General features: G+C 38.2%; 1 protein-coding gene across 1 annotated transcript in view; it reads left to right on the top strand.

Annotated features, from left to right (window-relative positions):
• LOC113166027 (cytosolic carboxypeptidase 4) overlaps positions 1–26,542 on the top strand; it is an 80,427-nt gene that overhangs the window by 8,385 nt on the left and 45,500 nt on the right. The window contains exons 6-14 of the mRNA XM_026365938.1: positions 29–122; positions 5,240–5,277; positions 11,338–11,546; positions 12,320–12,485; positions 12,939–13,006; positions 18,528–18,644; positions 22,316–22,493; positions 23,481–23,571; positions 23,873–24,142. Of these exons, the coding sequence (XP_026221723.1) occupies positions 29–122; positions 5,240–5,277; positions 11,338–11,546; positions 12,320–12,485; positions 12,939–13,006; positions 18,528–18,644; positions 22,316–22,493; positions 23,481–23,571; positions 23,873–24,142 (1,231 nt within the window). The remainder of the gene's footprint in view (positions 1–28; positions 123–5,239; positions 5,278–11,337; positions 11,547–12,319; positions 12,486–12,938; positions 13,007–18,527; positions 18,645–22,315; positions 22,494–23,480; positions 23,572–23,872; positions 24,143–26,542) is intronic.

Raw genomic sequence — 26,542 nt, 5'->3', positions numbered from 1 at the left:
TTCAACTTGTTACCTTTCCTGCTTACAGTGTCAACAGCAAACCTAATAGGAGAAAACCATGGGCTGGATGTCATCTTCTGCATCATCCCGCAGTATACCACCAAAAACCTGCATACCATCAAGTACGTATATCCAGGCTTATTGGATTTTACACACCATCTCTTGGTGACATACACCACAAAATATGAGGAAGCACTGGAGAAAATTGCTCAACAACAGCATGGTCCAGCCTCAGTCTACTGTTCCAATCTAGCACCATAGCTTTAGCTCGCAGTTGTCACATAATGATAGATGACAGATGTTCTGTCCCCTGGCTGACCCGCCACATGAAATCTAGCCTCTTCTCAGACCAGACCACAAAGATGGGTCACTGATATTCACTGACTTTTTTATTTATATCTTGGCAGCTTGTGATGCTAGAATTAGCATCTGGTTGGCTGGCCATCGCCTGCTGCACTTTTCGTTTCACATGGGAGCCAGTGAAGGTTTGACATGCAAATGTCTGTTTATACAGCCTCTGGCCTGTTTGTTGCAGGTGGGGCATGGAGTGTTAGGTTCACTTGTCAACTACGTACACTGCAGTCCTGGCTGCTTGGATGACCCACAGCCAAGGTTCATCATTCGTGTATGTGTATATGACCTTAAGATACCTCCCCAAACTGCACATGTAGACGCTGGGGGTCCACATTAGAGTTTGGTCAACCTGTCACCTTCTCAAATGCAAACAGCAACTAAAAGTGTCACTTTTATGCAAGAAATACTAAAACATGTTGACTACCATTTATTATTGTGCGTGAATGACGTATGACATGGACAATCTCCTGTTGGGTGGTACGTAGTGGAAAGAGTCAATCAGACAGTGTCTGACAATTTCTTACAGAAAATGAAAACTTCTGATTTGTTTGTAGAATGTGTCAAAGAGTGAACTAGAGTAGTTTGATATGAATTAGGCACTATAAAAGTCTGGCTTACTCTCTCTCAGATCTGTGAAATGTGCACCATCTCCATGCACAAGCTAGGAGCATGGTAGTTTTAAAGTTCACAGGGAAACGTGATCATTGTATCAACACATCATCTTATTTTTCCTGAACTCATGTATAAAGTCTGATGCTTGTGTTAGCTGCTACACTTCTCCTCTTGGATCGTATATCCTCTTCCCATCAGTCTCTGTCAGAACTGATGGCATTTGGTTCAAATAACCAGCATCCTCTGGTATACCCAGTGGAGCATGCCAAGAGCACCAGAAGTCCTGGCCTATCTGCCTGGATCCATTCCAAGAATACCAGCCCCTGATCAACCACTAGTGAACATGAAACTCCCTGGTGGTGTGAGGGAATCGGATGCTCTGGCATCACAAATTTATAGCCCTCAGGGTGAGTATTCTGTATCATTTTCATGCAGCAGCCAGCTGTTAATTGTTGATAATTGGAAGACTGTGGGATTGCAGAAGTCAAGGCTAGCTGCTACTTTGAATAATTTGTTAGAATTGGCAGCTATGAATACTTGTGATGTAATGAAAGCATCAAGGAAAGAGATATACTATTTCCCTTAGGTGTGAGAGGCACTTGGACGACTGTCACACTGATTTATACAATTATAGCTGTGATGTGGCGACTGTTAGTTATGCGGGTTGGCTGCTGGCCAAACTTTTGAAGCAGTCACTCAGACTGTCTAAAGCTGCACAACTAAATCAATCCATCTATTCTCAGCTGTCAGCAACAGTTAATCCCTCACCAACGTCTTTTAGACTGCAACGCACCGTCACCTTTCTTATTTTCATCTTTACAATGTTTAGGATGTGTCTGGTTTGAGCTGCTCTACTTCTATAATGCAAAGAGTGTTTAGTTTTGTACCTTGTTGTTCCATGTTTAGCTTTCCATTTTCTGACAGTACTAGAATTTGCAAGACAGGGCTAAATACAAGGCATGTTCACACTGGGACTCTTATAATGGCAGAGTAAATCATGGCGAATGAATGACATCTTGAAGAAACCAGTCATAGTGTCATGGACCAAGTAGGTAGACACAAGACACAGGAAGTTTATTTCCAAAAGGGGGTTTTATTTACCCAAAATACAATGTATACAAAGATAATTTAAATACTAACAAAACTGGGCCCTAAAATAGTACAGCAAAAGATAACTAAGCTTAAACAACTACAAACTGAACCACAACACAAGTTCTATCATAAACAAAGACAAAAACTGACCCAAGTGACATAAAAGAGGCAACATATCTAATGGCTGGCCAAACCAGTAAGAGACACAGGGGGAGAGACATTAGTGTGAGTTAACACATTACAAACACACACACTAAACAGACAGTTCTCTGACATCCCTACACTGCTTTTACTATTAAATAAACAACAAATTAATTTAACAAAAGTTTCATATGAACTATAACAACAAAACATTGTAAAATTTGTAAAAATTGTAACGCCAATACGAAATTCATTAAATGTGTTGCTTTTAATTATAACAACTGGAAATCAGAACAACCAAACTGAGCTTAAGGTAAAATTAAGGGTAAGTAAATTTGGTGTGGCCCAGGCTGCAGCCATCACAGATGTCTATACAGTAAATACACTTCTTTATAATAAATGATGTTTCCCTATTGAGTAGAATAAGCCACACTGGCCCAACGGCTGCACTGACCTGTGAACATAATCACCTATGACAAACACTGCAGTTAGTAGTTGTAGCAGCAGTGTTTTGCTGGTCTCTTACATTCTGGCACATAACATAACACAAGTCTGGCCTGATAATTTAATCATCAACTTGGTTGATTAGTTACCACTGGTGCTCTCACTACTGTTGGTTGTGATCTACTGCCACAGCAGAGACTTGATGCTGAAGATGTTATGTGACACCTTGTATCTGAACATGGTGTTACACCTGACACTTTACACAAGTTAAAAATGTTCTCTAGTCATGCAGTAACACTTAGTCTGCTTTGAATAACCAGTGGTCGCATTTAAGGTTGGGTTTTAACAACAAAAACAGTAAAGCACCTTCTTCACTGGTGGCCCTTCTTGCTGTGAGGCAACACTGCTGACCAGTACACCACTGTGCTACCCATGAAGAAACTATCTTTATGTGAAATATTATTCAGTGACCAGTATTTTAGACATTTATGAGGGATTACCTTCCGTTGACAGAAGGTAATCACTTCTGTCTTCTTCGGACATACAACAATTTCAGACAGTTGAGACTACGTAAGAGGACCTGGAGGCTGAATGTGGCAACGTGCAAAAGGTATATTTTACACATTAGATACTGTGGTTTGAAATATATTAAGCCTGTGCTTTTATAGATTATTTTAATATTATTATTCATGTTTACTACTCAAATTCCATTTGTGTTTTTGAAATGTTTTGAAACTGTATAAAAAATGTGTTGTACCACCTTGATTTTAAATATTTGTAGTGATTAAGTACATCTGACTGAAACACTGATAAACGCTAATTGCAGCACTGTAAATAAAAATCTGGGTTTATTCTACCAGTAATTAAGTATTTATGCATTTAATTCTGACAGAAAAGCTCTCTCCCCTTTACACAATATAATAAGTTAGTTCAACCTAATTTCACCAGATCTTGTCATAACTTAAAAATGTTGATGCAAACTGGTGATTGATTTTTTTTGTTGAGCCAAAACATTAGTTCTAAGAGTGTGTGCCTACTTAAAGCTCTGTATACTGTTAATAAGTGCCTTCCCAGTCAGCTGAGAAACTTAATTTAATTTAATTTGCACTGATCTACATGTTCTCCTAGAAAATATGACTTGTAAATCATGTATTGAACTCATATCTGCGTGCATTATCAGTAGGTTATTGAACATGACACAAGTCAGGTTCAAGACAAGGTTTCCTTCAGTAATGTTTGACTTCAATTTCAGAAATATCAATCCTAGGAACATTTTTCTTAACTAAATGATCTGTAATAAGGTTAACTCCAATTTGTATCTAGTGCTTTTTAAACCAATGACTCATCAATTATGAGCTGATTTCACTGATTAATGACCAGTCAACACACTCGTTGCAGCTATATCTTTTGGTATGTGTAATACATTATATTACTTTTAAACACTAAGGACTTGTAGACAATCAGATGACACTATAGCATTTTTATAGATATCTTGCACACAAATGATAAACACAACTGTGTGCTTTCTCTTTGAAGATACTGTACGTCATAGCAGCAGTCCAGTATAACAGTTAATGTCTTTAAGTTAATATGGAGTCCAGTTAGTTATTGCAGGCAGACTTGTTCCATTCCTTGACTATCGAGCGTTGAGTCGAGACCTCCAAGAAACAGCTTCCGACGTCCGCCGAGGCCGGGACCGACATCATAGTAGCTTGTGACCAATCCAGTCTCCAAACGCATCCCATAGGGCAAACGGTGGATCCGAGCGACGAGATCTCCAGCCAGAAGTTGGGCATCAGGACGAGTCAGACAGGTCCAGAGGGCAAAGGGTGGAATGACGTGTAACTCGACAGAGAGACAGGAAGAGGGAAAAGAGAGAGGGAGAGGGAAAGAGAGAGAAGAGGAGAGATTGCAGTTAGTTGAATTCACAGTCAGATAACGTTAGAGGTGAATATATATTTAGTGTAGTGCAGCAGGGACTCCGGCAGGACTAATTATGACAGCCTAACTAAAAGGGTGGGTTCAGAAGGAAACACAGACATGAGGGCTCCCTGGGATGTAGAGCAACCGAACACTTCACCATCAACAAACCCGAGTGATCAGTGAGAGTTGGGAAGACAGCATCTAAACATACCAGTTCACCATAATGCTCTACGTCCATGAGTCCTTCCCAGATCTATTTACTCAAATGCTTGACTAAATAGGTAGGCTTTATATGTCATGACCAACTGTCAATATAATACAATTCTTCTGTCTCCCAGTTAATTATCAATAAGCCTATTAACTAGCTAACTAATACATGTATACATGCAAATATGAATTGCATTCCATATCTATGTGTCTATTGTTGATGTCACCCAGGAAATTCCTAAAGGAGAGGAGGTGCCACTATATGGCATTATACTGTGCTTATACTGTGCTTTAGTGGTGTACAATCACACTGAAAGTTATTTGACATTACTTTGACAAGGGTTTTTGTTTGATTCAAAATGTTATGTTCATTTTGTCACAGAATAAACTCTGGTGTCCACATATTAAACAGTGTGTTGACTGAAATGTCAGAATGAACTGACTGCTCCCTCTGTTTCCTTTACAGGGCAGCCATTAATGCCTTTGCTGCTCTGCTGGGCACAAGTAAGTTTTGATCTTCCTCATTCCCTAGCTGATGGTTTTCATCATACTGGATGTACATCATCATCATCATTACCACCATCATTACTACACAGCACTTCTTAAACGCTTTCTCCACTGGCAGTGCTCGGGTTTGTGAGCCCATTTTCTTGTTTTCATGTATCGTGTTGTAAAAAATATGTTCACTGTAATTTAACTGTGCAGCTCCACAGACAAATAACAACCTCTCATGTATAGAACAGATAAATAAGCTAAATCAGGTTCTTGATGATTTGATAAAAGTTTTTGTTGGTTTTTGTCTTTTTTGTTTTCAAACCATCAGTCTCTTACTTGTTGTTCCATCCAGTGGTTACACTGGCAGGATGTTATCCTTGTAATGGTTGGTTTAGGGGTGGGGGCTGTAGACTTAACATTATATTATGACAGTTTACAGTGTTTTGATGAAATCATATAAATAAATACATCAACATAATAGCCTACCATTCAGCAATATCTTTTGCGCTGCATACAGTCACATGCAGTCCTTATAAGCCAAGCAAACACAAACAGTGAGGCAAAAAATGATATACTTACATATATCATAGAGGATATGGCAACCAGTAGAAAATTAAATAAAGACTGAGAGTTGATACTCACAAGAAGAAAATGCTAACTTGTTGATGATTAGCAGGTATTATGCTCATCTTCACAAAGCCTCTGAAACCTGTCCAGCCTTCAGTGTGGAGATTTAAATAGAAATGACTTCAATACTTGAAATGCAGTGTAATTAAACAAAGTAAATAGAGCTGCATCAATATTGCACTAAACCACCTGCCATATGGCAACAAAACAACAATTGACAAGCAATTAGGAATAATGCAGAATTTCAGGAACTGTGTAAAACCTCTCCAGATGATATGATGATATGATATAAATAGAAATAGAAATAAATAGAAATATGATGGCCATGGTGTCATTCAAGAAGAAGACTGTTCTCCCCTTTTACACGTCTCCAAACATTGCTCTGCTTTGCCATTGGCATTTCAGTGTCATTGTCTTTGCAGTTATTTCCATATCCACTCAATTAAGTACAAGGACAATTAAGGACAATGCATTCTTCAGCATGCAAATGCCAGTTAGGAGAATGGGGTTTCACAGTGTCTTCCATATCATGCATTTCCTGAAAATGGCTGCCGAATATCACACGAGAGGCAGAGAAGGAGGAAAAAAGTGGCTTTGGCATTTTAGGGGTACATGCAGCAGGCCCAGGGTCAATGTATGTGTTCCTGAATGACCTTTTTGAATGACTTTACTGAGGTAAAGACTAGAAAGATACTTGTAGCTAGGACTACAAGTAGGCATACAGTAGGTTTCAGTCCCTGTGAACTTTGCTTGCACATAGTACAAGGTGCTTTAGCCATGGTGTTGAAACCTGGAAAGTTGCACAATTCTAAAACCAACCAACAAACCAAAAACAAGTGAGACATAATGGCACGGAAGAAACTATTCAACTGCCTTAAGCAGAGGCAGAATAATCTCCAGCCCCTGTATAACGTTGAGCCATGTAATAGATTTCTACACTGCTCCCTTTTTGCTGAGCAATCCAGCATGGAGTGTTGTAAAGAGCTTCTGGAAGGGCTTTTGGAGCTCTGACCAGAGTAGTGAGCTTCTTTGGATTTCCTCTTCAATAATGAACTGAGTGAGAAGCTTTATTGGACAGTGAAGAGATCAGTGATGGAGACAGAGACTGCAGAGAAACTTAGGTGGTGGTTGTTGAAGAACTTCAGTGGAGATGCAGGGGTTGAGGGTGTTAAGGGTGGTTCTTGGCTCTGAGGACTTTCAAAAGACCTTGGAAGGAAAAATTGTGTAAACCTTTTGGAATTTTGTGTTTTTCTGTATTAATATGGCATAAAATGTTATCTGATCTTCATCTAAGTCAATCAATATCATGTGCACAAAACAAATTCAAACCAGTCTAAATATTTATGTAAATGTAAATGAAAAAAGATTTAATATCCAGCCATCAGAACTCGAATCTCTTCTTGTACTGTGACTGAGAGTGTTTTTTAGGGTTTTGTAATGTGTCTGTCTTTCCTGCAGGGGTCATTCTTGCACTTTATTTCCAGTCCTCTGACATTTCCAGGCTTGACCACCTGTTGGATAACGCTGTACAGTTTATGCGTGTGTATGTGTTAGTGTGTCTTTGAATATGCATTTTCTCTCTCACACTTCCGTATTCACACATACAGTATTTATTGATCTCGCTCTCTCTGGCCCTGCATGTTTAGACATGCTCTCTCCTCCAGTAATTCATTCTCTTTGATCCTCAGCTGCAGACAGACAGTGCAGTATGTGTCCTTGACACTGGAACGAATCCTCGGTTGTTAGCTGTGGTTGTTATCTCAGGTCTAATGGTCTAAAGTGACCATTGCTGTGTGCATGATTGAAATGTGATTAAGGTCTGTCTTATGGAACCAAGCTAGAATAAAAGGCAATTTCAAGATTGGGGTCAAAAGTGAATATTTTATGAACTGCCTAAAGTTAGTAAACATTCATTACACTATTTTGGTGTTTTATATGATGTTCTGTCAGTGGTGCAGCTAAAGATGTAAAGTTGTCTTTAGGATTGTGCTAAAAGGAAATTTCATGTGAATCCTTGGTGCTGCTGAAAGATAATTGAACTCAGCAGCCAAAGAAATATAGCATGTTCTTCAGTGTTTTATAAGTAATGCATGGCAACAGTAGCAACTGGGGCAAGAGCTCCACCAGCAGATAGACAGACATAAAATGTTATCAAATCAAATAAAGTGTAATACATAACCAGATGAAACACAGATACATAGCATAATGGGATATGACGTACAACAAATCTGAATGTGGATGAGAGCTTACTACAAATTGCTGCTATGGAACTAATGGTAACATTTAGAGGCACTGCAGCTCCAGACTTCATAGCTCTCTTACTACAACATAAAGTATCTATAGTTAACTTCACACCAGTGTATATCTGGAACAGCATAAGACCTGAGACTGTGGACATTTATGTCACAGTTTCATTTTCAGAACCATGGCACCTACAGTATAGTGTTCACTGTGTGACAGACAAGACAAACGGATATACCAGCTGACTAACTCTGACCTGTAGCTTGATAAAACTACTTTTGTTGTCACATGTTTTTAAAATGTTTTCTGTAGTTGATGTCTGCATGTAGGCAAAGATTGCCACTGAAATCAAAATCAGATTCTACAAGGTAATATTTTGCTCATGTAACAATAATTTGAATCAGCAAAAAAAATTAAGATAAAGTATTAAAGTAAGTATTAAATCACATTGGATATTAGCTTAAAATTGATAATAATCCTAAAGGACTGAGATTGGTGACAGTTTAGAAAATCAACAATGTTAAAAAGCTTTAACTTCTGCATGCTGCGAAGTCTACTAATATGCTGAATTTAGTAAAATCTCAAAAATCCATACATTCAACTCATCAATTTATATTAAGTCAGAGCAAATCTAATTTAGAAGTTAAATTCAATTCAATTTTATTTGTACAGCGCCAAATCACAACAGAATTCATCTCAAGGCACTTTCCAGTGTAAGGTTTAAGACCTTACAGAGAATAATTGTATACTGAATTATATAGGAAATCTATCAATCCGATTTGAGCAAGCTTTAGGCAACAGTGGAGAGGAAACACTCCCTTTAGAGGAAGAAACCTCCAGCAGAACCAGGCTCATAGTGTGCGGCCATCTGCCTCGACCGGTTGGGGTGAGTGGAAAGAGAAGAGAGAAAAGAACAGCAGGCAACAAAAACAACAAAAAACAGGAAAAACACCAGGCAGGTCAGTAGGGCCAGTAACTGCACTCTGGAGATGTACAGCTCCAGGCCGAGGATCTGCAGAAAAGTACAGAGAGAGGGAGACAGAGAGTTCTTACAACAACCAATAGAAAGATTAAGATGATTAAGTTAATTAACTTTAAATATTAAATGTATTTAATTGTATATATTTATAAAAATATATAAAAAATCTTATGACCCTTGATAGAATCCCTTAATCCCTAATCTCGCTACTTACAGTATCACACTGTCCTAATAAAATATTTACTTTCTACTGTAGTTGGTCACTTGGCATCACTGCAAATTTGCCTGTAAGTGTGTAGAAACGTACTGCTGCATCCAAAAGTATTTGGATCCTACTTTTAATCAACACTTACTCTTACTGAGCTTTTCTTCATTTTCAAAATGATACTATGGACATCTACAGACAGAGAGTTCAGGCCCTGGTTCTGACATGCAGTGTGAAGTGTAGGAGCTTATACTTTTCTTATGCATGTTTATGTCTACAAATCTGTAGAAAGGATTTGTGTTTTGAAAAAAAAAAAAAAATCTGCTGTCAAAATGACTGGGAAAAACTGAAAAAGGCCAACAACATGACAAGTACTAACACTGATGAATCAGTCTCTTGGCAACAGGCCTGAAAGTCAGGGCTGACATGGAAAGAGCCGTATAACAGAGCTCTTTACCAGACCTAAAACGGGATCAGGGATGCAAATATAAGCTGAGCGCATCCCTTAATAGTCTGAAAACCTTGGTAATGAAATAGCTACTAAAAAATTACACATGTGCACAGTTCTCTAACACTTGTGTTTGTACATTATTCATTTCATATTTATTCAGGGTCTTCATCGTCTCAACCAAAGTTTGACCTGCTGTTCACTGAGCAGTTCAACTGGAGCATTTGGGGGATTGTAAAAGTCACAAGCTTGCTAATTCAAATCTGACTGTGTTATTATACAACATTATGTGTGGAATGACAGAGCATTTAGACGTCATGTGACTCATGGACAGAGAAACCCGGTTTCCCTGTGACTGAATGCAACTGTTTCTCATAGTTGGAAGCTCTGCATAGACAGATGATAGTTGCCTGTGTGTATGAGGCATGAGGCTGTATGGAAGTGGTACTGCATCAGCGCAGATGATGGGAGGATGTCATCTTGCTCCTTTGAGCTACAATATGTCTCAGGGATCCATTCTGTTCTGATTATCCATACGTACCTTGGGTGTGTGGTTTGTCATTTTTGACTGTAGTTTGTGCTTTTTGTGTGCAAATGACATAGATTCTATGAATGGTGTGTCATTTTCTTGAACCGATTTTGCCATTTTCACAGCGGGGCCGCTGTACTGTGTTTAATATTAATGAGAATCACCCTCTTATTCTGTTGAAAGTTACAGCTATTCCAAATCATAATAAAGGGATAGGCCAAAGATTTGGCACTGCACTTCCAAAACAAGTCTTTTCACGTATCTATTAATACTTGGCAACACCTGGAGCCACACGCTATTGTGGACAATTGATCAGTCGTGATCTTTGATATATTAAGTAAACCTATCCATTAAACATACAGAGCAATGGTGGAAAAAGTATGTGTCTGGGCATTTGATCTTACTGAACACCAGGTGAAGTCAGGTGTTGGCAAATCTGGAATCCAATCAATGAAATGGAGGTATGGTTTAAAACTATCTTAACTTTTGAAACCACCCAGCCTCAGTGTGCTATTCACAAGCAGAAACAGAAGATTACCTTAGATATATATATATATATATATATATATATATCCCTCCATTCAGATGCAATGTACATGGAAAATGCAGTTATAATTATGAGATTTAGGTGTGAGTCAGTGTCAGTCTAGTACTTCACTGACTTCTGTGACTCTGAACTGTGGCTATTAAGAGATGAAAAGAGACATATACAAAATATGCCAGCAACATAAAGTATATCTGTCATTGTGTTAGAACACAAACATAAATTGTCACTGTTAAATGTGTGTTTTTGCTGCTGTTCGGTATCGATTGAAATGGAGGCAGAGCAGCTGACTGAGCGTGTAGCCAAAAAGGCTGGGTAAAGTTTGAAATCTCAGGTTTTTAGTCACTGTGCAGTCTTAAAGTTTATGTGGATTTTCTCAGTCCACATTGTGTCCAGTCAGCCATCATTGCAACAGACGTCAACAGCAGAAGGATCAAAGATGTGAACATACTGATATCTGTCCCTCCTTCTCTGTGTTTGTCTTTCTGTCTCGCAGAGGCTAACGTTTGCTCAGTGGTATCGAAGGGTTACATCTCTGGCCTTTTACGGCTTTACGAGGACTGGCACAGCAAGGATACTCAGCATGTTGCCATAGCAATCCGCCAAGCACTGCTGTGCTGTCTCCATAAAGTCACCCACATTACTGCAGGCAGACAGGCTTTCATATCCCAGGGAGGCATCAGGCTGCTGTATCAAGCTACACAGGTAAAGTTCAAATCATCCCTTCATTTTTTTTCTTGTTATTTGGGTATACTATGACGTTTACAGTGCTACAGAATAACATATCCAGGGGAGGCAAATGGACCTTGAAACTATGACTGTATGCATATTTTTAAAATACCAGGGTCCATACAAAGAACTTCCTTTGGATAACTGGATAAATGTGATTTAAAATTCAAGGCCAGTAGACTGCAGCATAAATGCTGTGTGGGGCAGTAACCTAAGGGAATCAGGTTAAATCAATTAATGATCCACTACAATGTAGAAATAATACTATAATAACACAATATACCTGGACAATACAGCAAAAACCTATATGAAATAAATGACAGAGAATAATATAAACATACAGTAATTTGTGGTCAATCAAAGTTATTGCAAAATAGCCCACTTATTCAGATAATACATAAACCAAAAAAATTAAGCACCCCACCAATAATGGGATAGTTCAAAGAATGTTAACAAAATCCTTTGATGTGGACTTCCGCCATCTTGTCTGCAGACAAAGATTAATGCCTAAATAACAGTAGCGACAATGGTAACAATTAAATAAATGGCAGGTATGTGGATGCAGGTAGCTGCAATGGGCGTTTTTTTTCCATTTACTGCTGCTCTTGTGGTCATTCAAAGCTGATGCTGAGTTTGCTTATTACTGCCCTATATATGCAGGATTGCATCTTGTGGCTGTGTTGTGTTAATTTCGGATGATGTGCAAAACCGATTGTTGCTCCCTCTCTTTGTGTCTGTTTTTTGTGCAGACATGTTTATTGAATAAATGTCTGGAGTCTCTGGTGGAGTCCTCTGTGAATTTGATGAGGAAGTGTCTTCCAAAAACCTCTCTACCACTGACTTCAGATCTGTCTGCATACACCTTTCCACTGCCTGGAAGACCTCAAGGTGTGCCCCATGCAGCTGTGGCACCAGGTACAGTATTGTTTTTTGTTTCATGTCAAATCTGAGCAGAAGTCACTTTATAGCAATTAAAGCCTTGAATGTGTGGATTTTTAAAATAACTAGAAACGTACAACTCAACAAGGATCTATTCAACTCAATTTTCAATTTAATTTTATTTTCATAGTGCCAAATCACAACAGAAGCCATATCAGGGCACTTTAGAGTGTAAAGTTTAAGACCTTATAAATATAACTGTTTACAGAATTATATAGAAAACCCCAAAAACCCCACCTGAGCAGCACTAGGTGACAGTGGAAAGAAAAAACCCTGAAGAAACATCCAGCAGATTCAGGCTCAGGTTGGGCGGCCATCTGCCTTGACTGTTATGACTGTGAACCAAGGAATAAAAAACAATGACAATAAAACAAAAACAATAACAGGCATAAACATACAGAACACTGAAATTTTTTTGTCTGTGTTTAGCTGAGAGCAGTGAGGAGAGTGGTGATGAAGATGCTGCAAATACCGAAGAGATAGACAGCAGAGACTATGTAAGTGTGTGGCTCTGCATTCATGATTGGGTGTTTGTATTGTTAGTAGTTCCTGCCTCAATGCTCAGGACTTGTTGTCTATCATAAGTTATATGAATATTATTTACTATTCTTTTGAATACCGGTCAGTAAATATGATCGGCCATCATTCTTCCTTCTGTGTCCATGCTGGAGGCTTGCCCAGTCTGTTTTTGAAGATAGCCTGATGTTTACACATAACTGACATTTACTTGTATCCATCTCTTACTTGTGCTGTTCAATAATCTTAATTCACTCTGTTGTAAAGAGAATTTAAAGTGAAAACCTCTAAGAGGGCTTAATAACTATCACAGGTACAATTTGCTCTGTTACTGAGAGTTAATGTGAAGGTGGTTGACCAAGAGTATGACAGTGGTGTAAAACATGGGCATACTGTATATGGTTGATTTAATATTAGCAGGGTATGTGCAAACTGTTGATGACTGAAAACACTTTTATAACTGAGATCACACAGCTGTGTCTTCAACTTTACACCTGATGAATAGTGATACTGGTCTTTCTGGACCAAGTTCTAGTGCACTAAGCAGAACGCTGGCTTTTTCTAACATGAATTTATTAGCCTGTTTCAGCCTGTTTCTCTTCATCTTTCTCTTTTCTATTTGGGTATTTCTTAATAGTGACTACACCAAGTTCAGACCCCCATAATTAAGTTTAGGTTCAGCAAGTTACTCTAGAAGTCCAAAACTTCCAAGGATGTGGTATTATTTACTACTGGGACAGCATTATTCTTGTGCACATATTTGTAGTACAAATACACAGACTCTATTGTGCAAATAAAACAAGGTCTATAACAGACTGTACATGAAAATACAACAACATTTAAAATGAGTCCTACTGCTTTTGTTCAGTTTCCTGTATGTACAGTAGGCCTATATCTGCAGATTGTTTTTCCCAAACTGATAATGATGTACTTAACTTTCCCTTCAGACAAACTGGCAGCAACAAATATTATATTTTCAATGCTGACACTAGATTTATTGTTCAAATGAATGAAATGAACAACGTAGTGTCAGCCTATAAATACTATGTAGTGGTATAACAGCAGTCAGGAATAAAAACAAAAATTACATGTCATGCAGAGTCATGCATTCTGGGATACTTGGCTCTTGAAGCCCACAAGGTATTTGTTATGAAAACTGGTTATGCCACTGACATGTTTGAGTCAAGTATTTAGTTCTTATATCACAGCCATGAAGTCCACACAGGTCAAAGGGGTGGAGCACAATGGAAAGGAGCTTCTGTATGAAACTAGAGATGAACCAGGCAGGGCAACGCTTTATTATTTAGTGTATATAATATCATATATAAAATATCATATAACATTTTTATATAATACATCATAATGTATTATATACATTGTTGAATAATTAGCACTGACAATGCTGGAAGAACCTGGAAACTTGTTACCTTGTTAGACTTTTGCATGGTCTTCCCAAAGTGCATCCTGCACGACTGCTACCACTGTTTCCACAGACCTTTTTGTCTGAGCTCTGATGGTTTACTAAACCTTGTGTTAAAAATAGTTAAATCATTAAAAAAAGATGACACAGAATTGAGGTGGCATGTCTGTTTTACAAGTGCTTAAGGAACAATTTGTGTCTTAAACATAAAAACAATACAGTGCTTGACTAAATTGCAATTACTATACATTGCAATAATAGAAAAGAAAACATTTATTTATTTAATGTATATTTAATTTGTTTGAACTTATAGGTCAGAGTTTGCAAACGAATACACACATTTTCCCTTTTTATAAATTTTAACTTGAGGTTAAAAGAACATATTTCAAGCTGTTTGATGCACATGCAGCTATTTTAAAGAATCCCTCTGGCCTAATTATTTAAGAGGTTTTCTTAGGTTTGTAGTCTGAGTGAAATTAATAAATATATTTAGGTCAAATTTGACCATGTAACTAAATATTAGTTCTCTTAGTCCAGACATTGCTTCATGTTGTTTTCTTGCCCTAGGCTGTGCTCTTTCATTTATCACTGTATGTGATGTGACATGAGTCTAAATGGGTTTCGCATTTTAAATATCTAAAATGTAATCTGGCAGAGGTTCAGATACACAAGCAATATTAATACATAAATTGAATTACCTTACAGGAATAAACTGTAATTAATGTGTTTAACGTTGTTTCCGTGGATTAGACACAGTCTCTGTTACAGTGTGTATAGTAGAGCATGTGTTGACTTGCAGCTATTCTTTTATTCTGCATATAATGCCAGACACACACATGCAGATGGAAATGAAACACTTTCTGTTCACCGTTTGTGTAAATATATCCTCCTAATGTGCATATAGGTGACAGCATAGAGCTGTGACTGGTTTCTGTTGTAATACCTCACTCTATGTCCATCCCTGTCTTCATGGAAATGTCATGCACAATCTGTGTCTTTATATGAGTGGATATGTTGGACAAGTCATGATTTTCCTAAAAGAGCTATTTGTTGGCAACTGGATGTTTTTAAAGATGCCTCACCTCTCAAGTCATCTTGAGCTTTTATTGAGTGTAACAGCAAAGTGACTGTATTCTGACATGTTTCACATGAACTTGCAGCTTCTTTGATTGTATGATTCAAATTTGTTGTGTTTGGACTCAGCTTTCAGATTTCAGATAAGTGTTTGGAGACTGAAAGAGAATCACTGGTATAATAAGCAGATGGACACCAGGGCTAGTCTATCACTGGTCTAAGATTGCTTTTTTTTTTTTTGAGAGATTTCCCTGTAGTCAACATGTCTTCCTTTACAAGCTTCTGAATAGACTTAGCACACATAATCATGCAGCAAAGACCATGACTGACTCTTGCATAGTGCACATTATCTGTGCAGGTGCACATGCAAATCTCCCTAATGCTTGACATTTTCACTGCTTCTTGATCACCACTAAAAAACAACCTGCTGCTCCCCCATGCTTGTTTCACCGCAGTTCTTTCAAAGTTAACCAGAGTAAACACTTGTCGAATTGATGGGAATATTTATTTGCTCCTGATGTAAATGGCACTTTGATGCTGCACAGCCCTGCTGCCTGGGGTTAATAGTCCTGAGATCAGTAAATGTTAAAGTGTTTTGCTGGGTGTAAAGATCAGGCAAAACTCACTATTTGGAATGTTAGAGAACAAACTCCTTAATACTCAATAATGGTTTTAATTCATGTTTAAAATTGTAAAATTTTGTTGAAAGTTAACTGAGTTACAGCCTGACATTGCATTAGTTGTTATATAGGTTTTCTCTTTCCTAAAGACCCCTACTGGAGCGCAATGCTAGGACCATGTATCTGTAGTGTCAAATTTTTCAGAGCTATAAAAAAATGAAAATTGTCAGACAGAGTGGACTAAAAGGTATATTTCACTAAGAAATGTAGTGACATAGACATACTGTATGAAGTGGCATCAAATTTGCGCAGTAGGGTTGTAACGTCTCTGCAGATGTATAGCAGTATATTTTGCTCTTTGTGGGATACTGAAGAACAACCTTTGTGTTGAAACAAGGGCAAAGAAGAGGGGAGCAACAATCTAATTATACAGGAGTATAAATTGTATAATCTAGTTACACCGGAGTATAAGTTGAAAGTTGTGGCGGTAGGCAGAAAAGAAAAGGATGAAAAACAAGATGAGATAGAGGAGGATAATGAAAGTGAAAATTAGGTGTTGGTGGTCTCGGTATGAAGAGAGTGTCTACAGGGAAATGGGAGGAAAGGAGCTACGGGAGAAATGGATGAAAAAAGAGCTGCAACAGATAAACAACAACAAGAGAACAAATGAGGATTTACAATGAGGAAGCTGAATCTGAGGAGGCTGACGAGGGAGCGATGCTGGAACAATGGGACCTTGTGAAATACTGTATATTTAATAATCTGGAGCCAGACCCTACAGTGCTTAAACTAGAAGCTCCTGTGCAGGTTAATACAGTAATTGTGAACAGCTGGTGTTGTCTGGGTGTTAATCTGGAAGTGGTTAATGACAGGAAGAGGTGGTCTGACGTCACGGCCAAGATGGCCGACAAACGGCGCACAAGTGAAACAGACAAGTGGAGACAGTGAGTACTGGGAATGGAGGCTGGCAACAGTGGAAAGTGTCCAGGAGAGTATTAAAGGATAGAAGCTCAGTGAGGAACAGTCCAAATCCAAATACTGATCCTGATGATGATGTGGTCCAAAATCTAATAAACAGTGTGATAATACAGTACAGGGTAGTACAGAAGCAGTTCAAACAATAAATCCAATAGACTAATTACCGAGGTCAGGGGTAATCCAGGTCATACACAGTAAAACAGTACAAAGAGAAGTCCAGCAGGCAAAATCCACAGTAGAAACGACAGTCCAGGTCAAACACTAGGAGCTCCACACAAAGTCAGAGCAGAGTTTCCTTCAGCAGCAATAAGTAACACTAGAAAAGAGAAACTCCCTTTAACAGGAGAAACCTCCAGCAGAGACTGGCTTACAAGGCTGGCCATCTGCCTCGACTGGTTGGGGTGAGTGGAAAGAGAAGAGCTGACCATCATCAGCAAACAATAGTCCACAGTTCTTTCTACATTTCAAAATCACCCCAAACATTTGAACGGCGGCGTGTATACAGTTGATACAGTAGCTCCCTGCCATGGTTCTCCCATGTCGCCTGATGATGTGATTCAGCATGCACACGATTAGTTTGCAGTGCCTGAGTGTGAAGCAGCTGTTATGAGTCAGCAATTCCCAACCTGAGGCTCACAAATTCTCATATCTGATGGAACATGGCGGATTGCTCTTGCCTGGTTGGGAGTGAACTGCTGTCCAGGTAAAGTAGTTTAAGTGTCTTTATACTATTAAGGGTAAAATAGAGGATGGGATTGACAAAATCCTGTTATTATTATGCTGATTCAGTGTTGCATGAAGCGAGAACATTGAAAGGTCAATGTCTGTGTACATCTTCCAGCTCTCAGTTATGGTCAGGAGCTTGGTTTGGGATCAAAAAAATTAGACTGGAGTCATAAGTGGACAAAATGACCACGGTAGTATGGCTGGGCTCACTCTCAGTGAGGAGGTAAGAGCTCAGTCACTTGTATGTGTCAGCAGAGTCCTTAACTTTTCAGGGAAGATCTTTCTGGCACATCCATCTGATGTGTCAGGGTAGATCCAGAACACAGTTCTGGAATCTGTTATGGAAATGCAGTAGGATCTAGCAAAGCTATCAGGATGCAGACAGAAAATCAACACATGAACTTCAAGATGGACAGAACTCTGACAGTGAAGAAAAATAACAACAGATGGTTATTGATCTAACTTGATGCCAGCCATGATGTTGAAATGATTGTCATGTTCTTAGCTTCACTATCAATATAAGAGGACAGTCCAACGACACACAAAAAGGCAGTTGAATATTGTTGTAATAAAGTTGTAATAAATGAGAAAATACTGATAAATGCTGGTGTCACATCTGTACCAGTGTGTACTGTAGTGAAACACGTTCTTCCTGAGTCAGCATGTGTTTGTGTCTCTGTCCAGGATGAAGACTTGGAGACTGACCTGAAGAAACTTCGCAGTCGACCTGATCCAGACAGACCTAAAAATCTGCTGCCACATTACAACTTCCTTTGTCCTGAACTATCACATGACTTCCAGGTACACACGTCTCTGTGTTTGTGTTATATTCACCATGTCACACAGACAGTAGCTAACCATGTCATCTCTAATGATGCATGAATTTGTTAACCACTGGTGTTAGTGTACAGTATGTAGAATATAATGAATATAAATGGAGGAATGGACACCAAAACAACTGCACCAAGACCCCAACAAACGGGCGAAACACATCATCTAGTAAACTCTGGTGTGTTACTGAACCAAAACAAGAACAAAATCCATTAATCACATGATGTGAGGGCATCGGATTATATGTATGTAACCCCCTCCCTGGCACATTAATTAAGTGTGCACATGTACTTAAGCTAGATTCTTTTATGCATTCCTTATGCATCTCAGGTTAGAGAAAGAAAATGAAATGAAACAAAATTCAGAGCTCTGACAAAATAATAAACAAAACTACATCTACCCGGGTAGTGTGCTTTCTGGGTCTCCTTAACTTGAGTGTTAAAAGATCTCGGTACTTATCTGTACAAGTGATGAAGAGACTGAAGTTATCGAGTCCTCCTGACAGGTCAGAAGCTCATCTGCCATGCATCCTCTGCTCTCCAGAGAACGTAACACATGAAATCACCCAGTTACACCTTTCAACCTGTTTGAGGTCAGCTCTCTTAGGAAAACTTTGAAACTTTTACACTCCTTACTTCTCTTTGCCTCTTCTACTCAGTACTGCCACGATTTCTTCTCTCTTTTTCTGCAGCATGCTGTGATTTTCTCTTCTTAAGGCAGAAAAAACCCTATAGTTGCACTGTTCTCTGGCTGCAGCGCCGCTGCTGCCCCTTATTTAACATAACAGACAATTTACACAAATGAAAGGAACTCAGACTTTAATTAATTTTGTTTGTATGTGCAAAACATTTTAAACTTTGAGAAATGTCTGTCTTAAGTTGCTGAAGTACAGGTGACAGGTTGTAAAACAATAACATATAAATAACAAAAGGTATAAATAACATATAATAACATATAAATAACAATAGGTATAAAAAACATATAACATATAAATAACAAAAGGTATAAATAACATATAATAACATATAAATAACAATAGGTATAAAAAACATATAATAACATATAAATAACAAAACGTATAAATAACATATAATAACATATAAATAACAATAAGTATAAATAACATATAAATAACAATACGTATAAATAACATATAAATACCAATAAGTATAAAAAACATATAATAACATATAAATAACAATAAGTATAAAAAACATATAATAACATATAAATACCAATAAGTATAAAAAACATATAATAACATATAAATAACAACAAGTATAAATAACATATAAATAACATATAATAACATATAAATAACAATAAGTATAAATAAGAGATTGATTGATCTGTATGAAGTATGAGTCATGACCCACATGGCTATTACTGCACAAGCACATGACTGATTAGCGAGACATGGGAAAGGACAGAGAGACAGGAAGGGTGAGCGACTGACGCACTGTGTTTGTGTCTGTCCACATGTCTTCATGCAGTTGTGTGGACAAATTTTAGTTTGACATCGTTGTAAGGACATTTTGTTGAGTTCTCACAACTTCAAAAGATACTTTGAAGGTTGGGACTTGGTTCAGGTTTAGAATGGAGTGGGTTAGAATTTAGTTGTGGTGATTAAGGATCAGTTAAGGAACTAGTGAGTGCATTTAACTGCAGTCTGCAGTCAGAGTGTCCTCACAACTATAGAAAACTTACATGCATGCTTAGCAATGACTGTGACCAGCCTGACTTCCATGGCTATTAGCAGAAGAAGACGTTACTAATCATATAACTGGTCCTCCTAAGGGTTGCGGGAGTACTGGAACCTAACGTAGTAGTCACTGGGTGAGAGGCAGGGTACAACCTGGACACGTGACAGACAGACAAACATTCACACCTATGTACAATTTGGAGTCACCAATTACCAACCTAACTTGCATGTGTCTGAATAGTGGGAGGAAGCAGGAGTATTTGGAGAGACACAGTGACGGGCAGAACTCCAGACAGAAAGGCACCGGGTCGACCTGGGGATTCAAACCATCCTTCTTGCTGTGAGCTGACAGTGATAACCACTACACCACCGTGTCACCTATAAATATAATATTCAGAAATAAGTCTTAATTAGTGTATCATCATCTCAAAGTAAAAACCAACACAGTTTCTTTAGTAAATCTCCTTTCACAGAGGCGCCCAGTTGATGTGTTGATGATTTTATATCCTCTCTATGAGACCAGAACGGTGGTATAGTGGTTAGCAGCACTGTTGCCTCATAACTAGAACGACCTGGGTTTACCTCCGCACGTCGGCAGGGTACCTTTCTGTGTGGAGTTTATATACTCTACCTGTACCTGCACAGGCGTTTCTCCAGGTACTCTGACTTCCTTCCACTGTCCAAAGACATACAGATAGGTTAACTGGGGGCTCTAAATTATCCATAGGTGTGAAAGTAAGTGGTAATGTTTGTCTGTCTCTTTATGTCAGCCTTATGATAGACTGGCAACCTGTCCAGGTTGTGCCCTGCCCCTTGCCAAGAGACTGCTGGGATTGGAGATCTTTAACGTCGGATGGCTGCTGCTGATGAGTCCAATCCAATAGTAATATTTACCTCCAGTAAATGCAGCAGTAACCTGCAAAGTCCTTCCTGTGAAGACGATCAGTGATAAAACAGTAGGTTAAGGTGGACAACTCACACTGTGGGGAAAGGGAAAGACTTCACCAGCTTTGTTTTAGCTGACACAGTCCTTTAAATCATGCTTGGACTGATGACACTACTGATTCTCTAGACTGGGACAGGACTTCTTTAGTACCTAATGGTGCTGTATGTGTTTCAAATTGGAAAAGTAGTTTGTTAGCAACGTACCGTTCTCTTGAATCATGCTACCAGAATATAACTTGTGGTGATGTTCATCCATTTTTTACAGTATGTGATGTCTCTGCTTAGTATTTATTTACTGCCCACATCAGAACTAGGTTATCACATTATCACACTTATGAAACCGGACCTTTACACTATTACGTCAGATGTGTCAGAAAAATGGAAACATAGTAAAGGTTGTTAGCTGTTTGGTCGGGATCACAGTGGTATTTTTTTGTGTGTGTTTTTCCACAAGATCATTAACAGTCCAATTTTCTTTAATGTGTAGATTTGTAGTTTGAAGAGTTTATTATTCTATTCAACCAGCTGCTAACCTGCCAAACCTGGATAAAAAGTCCCATGTCTGTGTTATTCCTGACACAAGTGAAAGAAAATGTTAGCAAGCATATAAATAATAACCAATTGCAGACAAGCTTCACATTTTTTAAAATTGGTTGCATGTTTTCTCTTCCCTTTACATGTCTGTTGAATATTATTGTGAAGTTTGGTTTTCTGAGTATACAAGTAAAGGCAGAGTCTCACTAAGGACTGTTGCATTAACTCAAATCTGCCATTAAATGTCACTTTAGTTTAGTAAAAGCAGGTTTAGCAAAAATGATGCATGGAGCAATTCCATTTCCTCAGACATGATGAAACATCTGTTGTGACTGTTCACAAGTTTGCTCACAGTCGAATAAACAAAGCGCGAAGCATGAAACTGGTGTTTTGGCAGATGTTGAAGACATGTCAGCCTCTGAGCAAATCAAACGACTGTAAACCAACATCTGTCTCCCAGGAGCTGGATCTGAGTTCAGAGCCAGAGGAGAGTTCAGTATCGTCGTCAGCATCGTCGTCACCATCGTCATCACCATCATTATCATCAGATGAGGAAGATGTGCACAGTTTCCCTTCTCTCCACTTCAAGAGGAACAGGAGGAAGGGCAGCAATTCATCCACAGGGGGACAGACACCAGGTCAGGTCTAGGTCAAAGGAAACTGGTGCACAGAACATGTAACATTAATACCAAGGATTAGACACATACAAGATAACCTACAATAGTTTGCTACACCTCCATTTCACATGTACACAGATTCAACTAGCATTTCATTTGTTTGAGTTTGAGTTGAAATCTAATAATGGGCTGATACTGATGCTTATACTTTCTTTTTAAACTGTTTTTAGCCTGGATTAGCCTGGATTTTACTATAAATACTTTTACAATAAAAATACTTTACAATATTCTTATTTTTAATTCAAGATGAAATTTGTAAATAATATATTTATATCATATTTTATTTTTATATTTACATTTGATCATAAATGTTTATATATGGATTTAACAATGAGACAATACAACCATTAAACTTCCAACTATCCATTTACAAAAATATACATCTTAAATAAGGTTATTTGCTCTCACATTGTTTGCACTAATACCTTTTTTCTGGTTTAATATGTGCAATAATGGTTGAGAATGTGTGGACTTTACTTTGATATTTGGTTGTTATATAAATTATTTACTAATGCATTCAGTTTTCCCTCATTCAACAAAGGAAAAGTAAGTTTCCTGGTTTTACCGCAGATATTGGTCATGGAATGACCAACAAGCACAATATTTCAAAGCTGATGAACTATAGTCATGATCTTTCATGTGTTTGTTGAACATGCTCATTGAGCATACATTAAACTAGTTGAACCACTTTTGGCAGCAATAATGTCAAACAAGCACTTCCTGCAGCTGTGGATTAGACTTGTACAAAGTTCAGTAATAATTTTGGACCATTTTGCAAAACAAATTTTCCTTCAAAGATTATAGTGCAATTGGTTTTTATGCAAACTTACTGGTTCTTAAATAAATAAAATAAATATAAAATATATATAATATATAAAAATATTATTTTCACTCATTCATAAGAAAAAGAGAATTCAATTAACCCATTTTCTCTTCCTTTCTCTCCAGGTGCTGGCCAGTTAGAGGCATGTGATTTCCAAGTTTACAGCAGCACACTCAGCGCCAGCCCCAGCATTACAACTGTGGTTAGAGAGACAGTGTAAGCTGGAAGTTTTCTCTGAATGTGCTGGGATAAAGCTTTTGTCAAGTTGTAATACTGAAGCATGGTAATGAGTCCAGTATTGCTCCAGCTATGAGGGATCTGCAGTCCTATGCAAAAATCTACTGGTGGTTTTTACTGGTGTTAAGATGCTGAGAATATAGAAAGACAGAGAAAAACAAACAGTATTACATGTGAGTTCAGGCTGGTTTGGTGACCTCCAGTTAGTCTGTTACAGTGTCACACAGAGTTGATGACAGGCCTAGATGCTTTTTAACTTATTATTGTTCTCTGCTCTTAGGGATAGCTATCACTCCCCAGGTCAGAGAGGGGATGAGCAGGATGATGAGGAGAAGACAGAAGAAGAATTCCATCACTCTACTATAATAGACAGATTATTGGAGAATCACGGACCCTGCATCCCCCATCACAACCCCAAGTTGTACCATGCCACAGCCACCAAAACCAAATCTATTCAAGGCTTCAGCATCTTGGCTTTCCCTGATTTCTGGGGTCACCTCCCACCTCCAGGAAATGAACCCATGGCCCCCCGCAAACCCAACATACAGAGGTACACTAAACAGATGACTGTGTAAGAGTAATTTTTAAAAATGTAACATGAACACAGATACTGTATCTGTTTAAGAAGGGTAAATAGTACAGCTTTAGACAAGTGGTCTAACGTAGAGTGACAGACACTCCTGAAGAAATCAGAAGGATTTTATCTTCCAAAATATAGAGAAAGTTCAATTCAATTCAATTCAGTTTTATTTGTATAGCGCCAATTTACAACAGAAGTTATTTCAGGGCACTTGAAAGTGTAAGGTTTAAAGCCTCACAGAAAATATTTTTACAAAAAATTATAGAGAAAACCCAACAATCCCATTTGAGCAAGCTTTAGGCAACAGTGGAGAGGAAAACCTCCAGCAGAACCATGTCAGTTCTTTGAGATAAGATGGAGCCTGATTATTAAGTGATTTATAAGTGAGGAGAAGAATTTTAAATTCAATTCTGGATTTTACAGGGAGCCAGTGGAGAGAAGCTAACGTTGGAGAAATATGATCTCTCTTGTTAATTCCAGTCAGAACTCTGGCTGCAGCATTTTGGATTAACTGGAGGCTTTTTAATGAGTTATTGGGACAAACTATTAATAATGAATTACAATAGTCCAGTCTGGAAGTAACAAATGCATGGACTTGTTTTTCAGCATCACTTTGGGACAGGATGCTCCTAATTTTAACAATGTTTCTTAGGTGAAAAAAGGCAGTTCTAGAGATTTCTTTGATGTATGAAGTGAAGAAGATATCCTGGTCAAAGATAACTCAGAGATTTCTTACAGTGTTACTTGAGGCCAATACTCAAGTCATCAAGTCATCAAGTGTGAGAACGTGATTAGACATAGTGTCTCTGAGATTTTTAGGCCCAAACAGTATAACCTCTGTCTTGTCTGGATTTAGGAGTAAATTGGAGGACATCCAGGTCTTTATGTCTTTTAAGCATGCTTGAAGTTTGACTAATTGATTAGTTTCTCCTGGTTTAAGTATGGCTGGGTATCATCTGCATAACAATGGAAATTTATAGAGTGTTTCCTAATAATATTGCCTAAAGGGGACATATATAAAGTGAAAAGAATTGGTCCAAGAACAGATCCCTGTGGAACTTCATAGCTGACTTTGCTGTGCATGGAAGACTCATCATTAACATGTACAAACTGAAATCTATCTGATAGATACGATTTAAACCACTCTAGTGCTGTTCCTTTGATTCCAATGACATGTTCCAGTCTGTGTAATAAAATGTTTTGACCTATATTGTCGAATGCAGCACTAAGATCTAACATGACGAGTACAGAGAGTAGACCATTGTCTGATGCTAATAGAAGATCATTAGTGACCTTTACCAGTGCTGTTTCTGTACTATGATGTGCTCTAAATCCTGACTGGAAATCTTCATACAAGTTATTGCTACGCAGGTGGTCATATAATTGCTTAAAGTTTGTGCAAACTCTTAAAAAAAGGACCTCATTATTGCATTACTGAAAGATGTTAAAATAAAATGCTTTGTAGAGCAGTTAGCAAGCTGCCATTGAGTAGGAATTGCTCAGTATTGCTCAATATGCTGCATATAAACATGATGATCAGACTTTTCTGTGCCTCATAAAAAGTCAGCAGTCTGTGGACATGTGAAATATAGCCTGAAAGAGGTTTTTTGCAGACAGTGTATCCAAGTCCAACAGTCCCAGCCCCTGATAATAGCTGCTCATGACCTGTCTGCCCAGGATGGACTGTTTAGGAGAGTAGGCCTGTTTTTAATTCAGCAATGTAACATCTTTAGTAATGTATGTCTGGACATTAGATCGCCACAACGTACATCAGTTTTCACTGTCTACAAATAGTATGCAGTTACAAATAAAGGCTACATCAGTCGTGTGTTTTACTTTGCTAGAAGACAATGTCCAATTTCAGAATCAGTGCAGATTTGTCAGTTTTTGAGGTGCCTGCATGAACTTACTTAAAGCCAGTACTAATGTTAAAACAGTTTGGTTCAAGCTCTATTAATACCAATGTAGCACCAACTCTTTGCTGGTATAGGACCAAACAACATTAAAAATGTGTCAAATGTTATGTAGTCCATAGCGATCACAAGCAATGCAAATGCATTGGAATGGTTGCATTTAGATGTCAGCGTAAGGGATTGTTGTTGTGCTTAGCATTGCTATGAAATGCAGATGTATATAGTGACATTAGTTTCTAGCCCCCAAGTTGAACTAACTCTGAACCAGCATTAGTTTCAACCCTGAACTAGCACCTACCGTTGCTTATACTGGTCAAAAAGCATATAAGGATCAATCTGATGGGCCATAAGTAGAACCATGGGTTATATCCTCATGGTCCCTCCCTCAATGAGCACAGGGACTACTTCAATTTGCCAAATAGAAAAAAAAAAAAGACAAAAATACACTTTTTCAGGT

The sequence above is a fragment of the Anabas testudineus genome, chromosome 6, assembly GCF_900324465.2.
Source record: "Anabas testudineus chromosome 6, fAnaTes1.2, whole genome shotgun sequence".
NCBI classification, from domain to species: Eukaryota; Metazoa; Chordata; class Actinopteri; order Anabantiformes; family Anabantidae; genus Anabas; species Anabas testudineus.
The sequence above is the reverse complement of the archived record's forward strand: the minus strand, read 5'-3'. Positions and strand labels throughout refer to the sequence as shown.